The 10,092-nt window shown below is 35.9% G+C and overlaps 1 protein-coding gene across 5 annotated transcripts in view; it reads right to left on the bottom strand.

The window, feature by feature from the left end:
• Positions 1-241: 241 nt before the first annotated feature.
• The window catches only part of PSMD14 (proteasome 26S subunit, non-ATPase 14), a 61,077-nt gene continuing 51,226 nt past the window's right edge, over positions 242-10,092 (bottom strand). For all 5 annotated transcript variants that reach the window (XM_043505189.1, XM_043505190.1, XM_038421775.2 and 2 more), the window contains exons 9-12: positions 8,800-8,874; positions 5,088-5,213; positions 3,588-3,650; positions 242-665 (exon numbers count right to left, since the gene is read on the bottom strand). In XM_043505189.1, coding sequence (XP_043361124.1) covers positions 567-665; positions 3,588-3,650; positions 5,088-5,213; positions 8,800-8,874 — 363 coding nt within the window. In that variant the 3' untranslated portion in view covers positions 242-566. The remainder of the gene's footprint in view (positions 666-3,587; positions 3,651-5,087; positions 5,214-8,799; positions 8,875-10,092) is intronic.

Below are 10,092 nucleotides of genomic sequence, written 5' to 3'. Positions count from 1 at the left end.
TTATAAAAAAAAATGTATGGCAATAATGTTCTTTTGTACTCATCACTATTTATGAAAAAAGTATGTTTTCTAGGATACCTCATGATTAATGGAAGTCATATTTCATTTGTGAAGTTCTGCTAGCTCACTGATGTTTCACTTAATATGCACTAAAAATGCAAAGGAAACCAGATTTATCTGCATGAGTTTTCTACAATGTTGTCCATTCCGTATATTGACAAAAAACCTTAAACAAACTAGATAGACTGTAAATGTATTTTTATTATGTAGCAACAATCAAAATATATATGTACTACTGATTTCCCCCCAAATATTAAATGAAAACTTAATACAATTTGCCCACTCTGTGTTCTTGAACTGCTTTGGAATCTGCAAAGACCCTGACATAAAGAAACAGAAGTAATTGCACAACAGAGACTGAAAGGTGTTATAGTGCTGCTCTTAGACTGCAAATGATGCCAGATGTCTTCCATTTAACCAAATATACTTTCAACCGTCTCTGGTTTCCAAGTGTTAGAAACAATAGAAGAATATACACAGAAAGCACCACACTAATAGTAAATTCATTATTTAAATACAACTGTATCCAACATAGCTGCTAAACACTGGACAATATTTGAGGTCATCAGCACATCCACATGTTCTTCTAAATGACGTTTGGGGTCCTGAAAAATAAATATTAAAGTAGGCTATTAGAGGAATCACTAAAAAATGAACACTTCAGAGATGACAGATTTCAACTATTTGAGAACACAGTGAATTAATGGACACTGACAGCCTATTAAAGCCCCCAAGTTTTCCTTCCTTCAAGATGCTGCATGTAACTTTGATTCTAAATTTCTAAGACCCTGTAACTCTTCATATTATTCATAGACGTTATATGTAGGCTAATAAGCAAATCGGTCTCTTCAAATTCTTGATGGATACAGTGACAACATATGTTTTTATGCAGTTCCACACATGGGGCGAAATCTGGGCTCCAATGAAGTCAATGACAAAACTCCTTCTTGACTTCAACGGGCCCAGGATTTCACTCACAGTATCTTAGTTGCCTCAGATTTTAGAAGCTAGGTCAATAAAAACTATACTGTAGTCAAACACTACTTTAGAACTAACCACGAAACCTATACATTGGAGAGAGCGCGTGCGCGCACATGTTCTGGCGGCATGCAGCAGGGTTCAGGGCAGAGCATCTAAACCCTAGTAGAAATGGGGTTCACCCTCCCTCTGCGTTACCTTTGATTATTATTCTGTAAACTCAGCTATAGCCAAACAGAATGTGCTAGGAATGCAATTTTAGTCATGGCTTTAACCTTCTTGTTTTTGCAAGGTTAAGACAGACCTTCAAATTTATTTTTGTGGTTATCCTCATTCCCCATATTAAAAAGAAAAACCTGAGGGAAGTCTGTAAAAGTTGAGAGTAGGACAACTTCTTTTGAAGCTATTTTAGCTCATTACTTAAATAGACATTTATATCACTCAAATACCCATTTTTGAAACTATTTTTGTGGAAGTGAGATTCATACTATTTAAAATGAAAAAGGGGGTGTTTTGTCGTAGACTTCAACAAGGCCAGGATTCCACCTTAGCAATACTCATGGTGCTCTGTATTTTCAAAGCTGTATATAATCTCGGGTCCCCAGTCCTGTAAAGATTTATAACACATGCTTAATTTTACACTTGTGAGTAGTCTCAGTGGCTTCAAGAATATTACACAGTGTTTACTTCTTGCTGAGTTCCCAGACTTCAAGGGAATTACTTAGTGTATAAAGTTAAGCATGTTCTCAAGTCTCCGCAGAATTGGAGCTTAAGTCTGTACAGTGCTTTGAAAATATTAAATACTATACAAGTGCTAAGTATTATTAAGTTACCTACAAAAAATAGATCCATGTCATGTATTCACACAAGTTCACTCTCAGTAGTAAAGCTAAGCACATACATAAACTTTTGCAGCATTGGGGCCTAACTAAATTATCCTCATATTATAACATAAAGAGCACATTTGCTCAATCTATTATGCCATTTGGTTGTACAGAGCGCACTATACAGATATTACAATAGTGGAGACAAATTAAAAAAAAAAGAAAGCAAGCATGTGCACACAGTAAAGGATCAATTTAAAATATTTATTGATCCTATTCCACATACAAAATAGTTCTGTTTGCCACAGATGTCACAAGTCTAAGCTGCTCTTTTGTATAATTCGTTTACAAAGTCCTATAGTTCTTAAAGATTTCTCCATTCAAACTAAGGACCTTTCTGAACAGAGGACAAATATTCACATCAGCAGCTGTGTGTCTACAGAACTTGGTGTATAAATGACAGAGGAAAAACAAAACAAAACTGAAAATAAAACTGTTTCATTTAATGATTTTACAAGATACCTTTGACAGTTTCTTTTAGAAAAAAAGTTTGTGTGAGGAAAAAAATCTGATTTTTTTACTCTATTAACTTAAAAAATTCTGCACCAGCTTTTAAAGAATTGTTTAGATTGTAGATTACACCTGGGTTCAGGCTCACAAGAAGGGATATTTACGACTGTTATAGATCTTTGAAAAAGATGGTTCTTCCTATATATTTATTTTTGATTGTTTCCTGCTACAGATTTGAATACTACAAAAGTGTATGACACAAAGAAAATTACAGATAAATTATAACATCAGTTTGTTGGAAGTGGACACAAAAATATTCCATAATCCTCTGAAATACAGTTAAGGTTCTACTACAGCCAGCCATATGAATAAATGCTGCCTCTCCTTTAAGGGAAAATAGTTTGGAGGTTTTTTAAAGCTATCCATTGTTCCTATTGGCCTCTGAGTCCTACTGAACTCGGAGAATAATATGGTTTCTTAACAATTTTAATATTTTTCCATTTCAACACATTTCTTTCTTTGGCTTTTAGGCTAAAATAAAACATATCACTAATTTAATATCCGTCAAGTCCTCTGTCAGAAGATTACGTCCTGCCATGACAGAAGGATGGACTTTATTTAATAGCCTCCCCTCCACCCCCCAAATCTTAATTATGGTCCTAAACTATTTTTCTTATGGAGCATAAGGAAACACGAAGGTGTTTAGTGTACTTATGTGTGTATTGGCATCAAGCATCAATGTATCTGAATAGTGGGTGAACTTACTCCCCTTCTACTGGCTCTTCAGCCACAGTGTAATGCACCAGACTGACTGACTTGCCTCTTTTAAAAAAAAAATAGTATACCTTCCTCAGAATGCAATAGTGTATTTAGTTTTTTTGTTTGTTTCTTTTTAAAAAGAAGATGCAGAAATTACAGGATATTCCTCAGTGGATTAGAACAATTTATCCAGAATATACCTTTAAACTTCATTATAAAAATGTTGTGGCAGACCCTTGCTACCAAAGGACAATGTTGTAACCACTTTGCAGATTACCTAAAGTGAGAGGCCTAAATAATATTCTCCATTAGGTGTAAATTCAATTCCTGTAGGGAATTCAGGACAGCCAGACTATAGAACAGAAATCACCTACAATGCATGTGACTAAAATAATAGTAAAATATATTTAAAAAAAATCAGGTTTTTTCACCTCACGATAATTCATTACACCTCACCTGCTTGCCAACGTTTTTTATTGCCAGCTGTTCAGGTGTCATCTTATCTTCTTCTTCCACAGCCTGTGAAAAATACAAAAAAGGTCAGTGTTTCAGAATTTGTTTACTTTTTTCTAGAGCCACAAGATTATAAAAATATAATTTCTTCTTAAAAATCAAAAGGACAGAAGTGCTTCAGAAGCCTGTATTAAGTCAAAAGGAAAGGCGCTTCAATTGCTCAGCAAAGGTAGCACAAATTTGTTAAAATGTCAGTGCAAAAGATTAAGGGGAGTATTCATGAACAGCTTTATTGTCAGATATTTTAGATTTACTCACGAAACTATATTAAAGAAAAATACACTTAGAACTTATAAAATGTTACACAAGGGTGGAATTTTGCACCTAATAATCACATCAACAGCTAGATAAAACAGGTTAAAAATATAATGTTCAAAGTACAGCATTAATCTTGTTGTTTCTAACAAAGGGAAGTTAGATTTTTTACCATGCATTTTTGTATTCTAGTTTAAGTAATTTCTATATATATTTCTTTAAACATAAACAAACAGGGAACTTTACATACAAAAAAACCTCTTTAATGTTAAAATGTCTGATTTGGAGGGTTTATGTCCTTGACCAACTATTAAATAAAATATTCAAGTTTAATATTTTGGGACTTCCAATAAGCAAGTTAAAAATAGACTTTTTTAAAAAGTATTTTTCATACATACAGTACATTTTCCTAGTAAATATCTACACAAGTAGAGCAAGTCTCAATCATTCTTTTATTTAGGAATGTCATTATTACAGGTTATGAATAAGTGTGGGCCTGATACTTTTTATGCCAATGTAATGGAGTGAAGAATCAGGCTGTATATATTTAAAAAAGAGAGTTCCAAATATACACTATAATAGAAGTATATATTTTTTAAAATCTTTGATCTAGTAGTCTTAGATGGCAGCAATGAAATGAGATATCAAATTAAATCCAAAATATTCTGAATTAAGGTGCAACTACAGGATCTCAAGACCCATCCACTTCAAAGAGTTAAATACAGTCAATGGGATAGATTACACACATCCTTAAAGCTACATATGTTTAGGTGCTTTGCTAAACTGGGGCCAAACTCAGGTGCCCACAGCATTCAGTATGAACAATGGCTAATCTTTAGTTGGTTAGCAATCAGGAACTCAATGCTCACAAAGCTTTGGTCTACAAATTATAGTCAGAGTTGTACCTTATTTGCCAAATCCATTGAAGTTACTCTACTCAATATATATCATACAAAACATGTACATTCCCATACTGCCCCCAAAAGAGAGCGTTAAAATATTAGTGATCACTGAAGCCTCAAAAGTTATTCGCTTGCAATTATTCAGTGTTCTAGTTAGTGTTTATTTTCTAGGACATTACCATAAGCATATACAAAGAGATCTGTAATCAACTTCTTATCCAATGAAATTTGCTACAGTCAGTTATTTCATAAGAGCAATTTCAACTTTATTGTTGGACGTGAATACCTTGTTATAATTCTTAGCTAACTCCAGCATCTCTTTCACTACTGTTTCATTGAGTTTGCAATGTTCACTATAGTCTTGAAGTGTCAAACCTTCCATCCAACTCTTCTTATGCAAATTTAGCAACATCTGCAAAATAAAGTCATACAGTTTAACATCTACATCAGAACATAAGTTTCCAGCTCTATAAAGGTCCACTTGATACAGAAAGTAAATTTACTAAAATGTACTTGTAGAGGTGTAGATAAATAAATTCAATAAGATTAGAAATGTTCCAAAAGCATTTTTGATCTTGAACAGTTTGAATATGGTAAGTGTACACAGGAGCAGTTTTTAGCTGGTGTTTGTACTCAAAATCGCTGGATTCTGTAGTATTCTGGTGCAGCAGACAAGGAATTTTGCAGCAGTTCTTTTAAAATGAAAATCTTTTAAAATGAAATATGAAAATTAATAATACACAATCAGTGCAGTAGCTCGTCTTATTTAATTTTTATAATAATTTTACACTGTCCAAGATTTTCAGTTTGTTGTAGATTTTGATATTGACAATGCATAACTGCATTATAGAAGTAATCAGGAGAAAGGAGGCTGTTTTAACAGCTAGGCAGAGGACATATGAGGCTTTTGGTCTTGACACACTTGGGAGGAAGTTTGGTGTTGTGGACTAAGCATATTAGCTACTTATTCTGCACTCATGATCCCTGTATTGGAGGACAGTAGGCTGTTGTAGTTGAGATGGACTTTACTAGTAACCAAACCAAGTCATGATTATGTCTTTTATAAAACAAATTGTCCCAAAAAAATGAATGACAGGAACACATGGACTTTTTGCATTTTACCATATCTTAGCATATCTACATGTAGCTGTCTTCCTAGGTTTCAAGATAACTTGTTGCACCTTAAAAAGAGCATTCAGGTTCCACATCTAATAAGATGCCAAGATCCATGCTCTAAGATTAAGTGAGTTTGGGTCTGGTTTTGATTCAATGCCCAGAAGATTTGGGCATTTAAACTGACAAACCTAAGCAGGTGCTATGAAAATTATCTGAGGCTTGCTTTACTTTTCTGAAAACCTGATGGAGCAGAGGAATTGGAGAAAAGGCATTCCACTATGCAAAGACTGCCTGTACTGGGGAGCCACTGCCCATCACAAATCAGTACAGGAGGTATCTGGTGTTCTAAGCAAATAGATCCATTTTGTCCCCACTTCTTCAATATGAGGTTTACTGCTGAAGTCTTGAAGGCCCCTTATTTTAACTTTAATGCCTGAAATTCATATCTGCAAAGGAGTTGCTTTTCCATGCCACGTGGCCGTGGAAAAAAATGATGAGTCCTGAATCATTCCCACAGAACCCTCACTTTGGAGGACAGCTAAAGGAAAGAGACTCATCCCTACAATGATTGAGGTCTTTGGCTGTAATGTCTGTCAGGATTTGTACTATTAAGTCCTTAGTGATCGGAAAGTTTTTCCACAGTTGCTAAACTACTCTGAAAACTATTGCTTTGCTGTGAAGTCTAGATTAACCAGGCTTCCACAGATCTTAAACTCTGAGATTGTGTAGATGCACTCCCCAACCCAAGCTTTCACTACAAAGGGAAATGGTTTGATAAGAGACAAAAGTGGACATTACAGACAACCATATGAAGGATTTTGGAATGAGTGGCTATCTTACCAGAGACCTGTGAAGAATAGTTAAAGCTCTAAGAATGATTATTTACTTGCTCAGACAAGTTCAGGTATGCTTGCAGACTGATAGTTTCTAGTATATAATTGATACTTAGCCAAGGTTGCAGAGGTCTCATTCTCAGCCTACCAAACAAAGTCATTTATGTACAGGAAGCCCTAAGGTCAAAAATATTTGAACTTTAGGAACAGTCTGATCATGTTACATGGTTGTATTGTAAAGTTTTTTGAATGTCCATAAACATGTCACAAGGCTAAAAAGATAATCACCCCTGAAGAATCTAGATTTGCTTTTCTGAAAGTATGCCTTTGCATCAGGATGAAGATAGATTAGACTACCCAAAAGGGAGAGACCTATTATGGGAATCTGGTTCTGTTGTACCTGTCATCCAAATACAGGTAAACATGAACACATTGAGCTGTTGAAAGTGTGATTCTACTATGAAAAGGGATATTAGCCCAAATCCACAAAGGTTCTTAGGTGCCTGTTTTAGGCATCACTGCAATCCACAAAACCTCCACTAGGCCGCCACCTAATCCTATAGGCAGCTATACTCACTCCATGGTGCCTAAATTTCTCTCTCTTGGCATGTGCACTGCTGTCTCATTCTAGGTGTCTGGATGCCTATGTCCCAGTAGAACCCACAAAGAGGAAAGATATGGAGAGGAGACACTATCCTCCCCACAGGGCCTCCAGTTGGTGTGCTCCGGAGCAGGTCCCATTCAAAATCAGAGGCTACTGGATGAGGTGGTAGTGCCCACTTTATGCCTTTTATCCTAGTGGTTAAAGCACTCATCGAGGATGTGTGAAACTCAGGCTCGACCCATCTGCCTGAAGGGAAGAAAAGACTTGAACAAGAGTCTCCCACCTCTCAGGAGAGTGCTCTAACCAGTGAGCCATGGGATAGTCTGAGGTGGGGCTCCTTCACTCTCTCCTGTTGAATCTGTTCCACTTTGGATAAATACTTAGTCACCAGATGGAGAGAGAGAGTGCGAGTGAGAGAGAGACAGACACACACACACACACTCTATGACTCACTGGGAGGAGGGAGACTCAGTCTAGTCACCCTATTGAAAGATTAATTATTTATACACACTGGAACGGCTTCAACAGAAGAGAGTGAAGGGCCCCCACTTCAGAATATTCCATAGCTCAGTGGTTAGAGCACTCTCCAGAGAGGTGGGAGACTCCTGTGCAAATGCTTTCTTCCTCTCAGGAAGAGGGAGAAAGCGGGGGAGAAGCGAGAGGAAAGGGCAATAGAACCCATCTCCCCCATATCCCAGGTGACTGGGCTAAAAGGTATAAGGAGGACACCACCTCCATCTTCTCCTGTTTTTTGTGGAACGATGCAGGTGCCTAACTTATTCTTGCATGAAACTACTTAGGTGCCTAAGCCACCTCCTTCAAAGAGATGAGTTCCTGGCTGTGGATAGCTAGCAGAGAGAGGCCTCCTTGCAACCTGGATTTTGGCTCTTACCTCCATCAAAGCGGCAGGGCTTAGAACACACCCCTTTCATCAACACCTTACACTGGCTAGCTTAGGTGGCTCCTCACGTAGCATGCTGGCTTTTGTGGCCTGCATTCTCAGGCACCTCTCTCACCCCATTCATTGTATAAAGAGTCTAGGTGTCTAACTCAGGCTTTGTGGACTGCACTGTTTCTGTGATTTTCTAGGTACCTACTTCCCTTTGAGGTTCTGGGCCTATATGAATTTAGCAGCCTCTATCTCAACAGATAGACTTCCTGATCTGCATGTTTATCGTTCTTTAGTGATAAAAAAATTACTTTTTATTTCTACTCGCCAAAGAGTCACTAGTTGAGCTGGAGTCTGTTTTGACTCATGCATCATCAGCAGAACCAACTGTAGTTCCAACTGTAGAGTCAAAGTCTGGCGTTAGTTAAACCCAATCAACTCTAATGAAGACAATGAGCATGTACAGATGTAAATGAGGCAGGAATCTCTGGCCTTGAGAATCTTGACTACTTTTGATTATGAATAAGCCAGGTAGAACCCAACTTGAATTTCTTACCTTCTGTTCTAGTTCATTCTTCCTATAGTTGATGGTAATGGAGTAATAATGTCTGTTCAGTCCATGAATTAGAGCCTATAAAAGTTTATGGAAAAATATTCACACTAAAAGTTACTATCATAGATATGAAAAATATTAGTAAGAAAGTGACTATCTAAAGCACTCAACTTGAAATAGTTTTGAAAAAATGTTATAGGTAGTGTCAACCACTATACCTACTCCTAATCATTTTATTTTCCTATTTTTAAAAAATGTTGCTCTCTTCCGTTTCCACATGAAAGGTTCATACAAACAGGGAAACAGTACAACTATTTGTAAACTGCTGACAAATTCAACAAACAAAAAAAAATTAATTATTTGCTCTCCAATCTCTTGTTTATGGTAAACTTAAGTCATACTTAAAACAGGAGGTAAACATTTTTCAGACATAGGTGTGATTTTTATGTTGACACTATCACTTATAAATCTAAAACATGTGGCAAAGGTTTTAATTTTTAAGCTTTAATAATTTGAGCTGTACAGCTGTGGTTACAGCTGAAACAGTAATTTACATTTCAGGTGCTGGTTAGACAGGATATTTACAGAATAGACCTTTAGCATTAAGACTGTTTTAAATTTTCAAAATTAAATGCAATATCATCTTGCCAGTTACTGGCATGACCTTTGTGGATGCAAGGTTTTTACACTAGCACCTCACCAACTATCAGAGGTTTACAAGAAACATATTAGATTATATGAAACTTTTATATGTATGCTCCATATCTTGCTGCTTTGTTGTAGTATCAAAACAATAATGGGCACACTTTTGAAATGTACATCTTAAGGTATGGCTTGGATTAAGATGCAGTTTCTAGAAATAATCTGTGTATGAACATAAATCCTTGTCAGTTGTTTTGTCCTCGCAATGTAAAATAAATGTGAAAAATTACACCATGCAACATTTAAGTAGTAGAGAAATATTTGATATTCCAAATTATATTTTGATCATTTCACTTATTTATTGATGTCTATTCCTTAAAGCTATCCATGGCTAGTGCTTGTTCCACAAAATGCAAGTACAGCTTTTCATTTTAGTGCTTCAAAATCCTACCGCAATTAAAATTTAAGAGTTATCATGAAGTTGAAAATAGATTTTTTTTGCATGTATTTGTATGCTATACAAAGAAATACTTAGATACATTTTTCATGAACTGACTATGTTAACTAGGGTTTGTTAATTGCCGATTGTCAAAGATTCACATTTAGTTTTATTGTAGTCAACAGAATCTCAAAAACAAACACTTGCCTATTTAT

Source organism: Dermochelys coriacea, chromosome 11 (genome assembly GCF_009764565.3).
Source record: "Dermochelys coriacea isolate rDerCor1 chromosome 11, rDerCor1.pri.v4, whole genome shotgun sequence".
Taxonomy (NCBI): domain Eukaryota; kingdom Metazoa; phylum Chordata; order Testudines; family Dermochelyidae; genus Dermochelys; species Dermochelys coriacea.
This window is presented reverse-complemented; position numbering and strand designations above follow the sequence as displayed.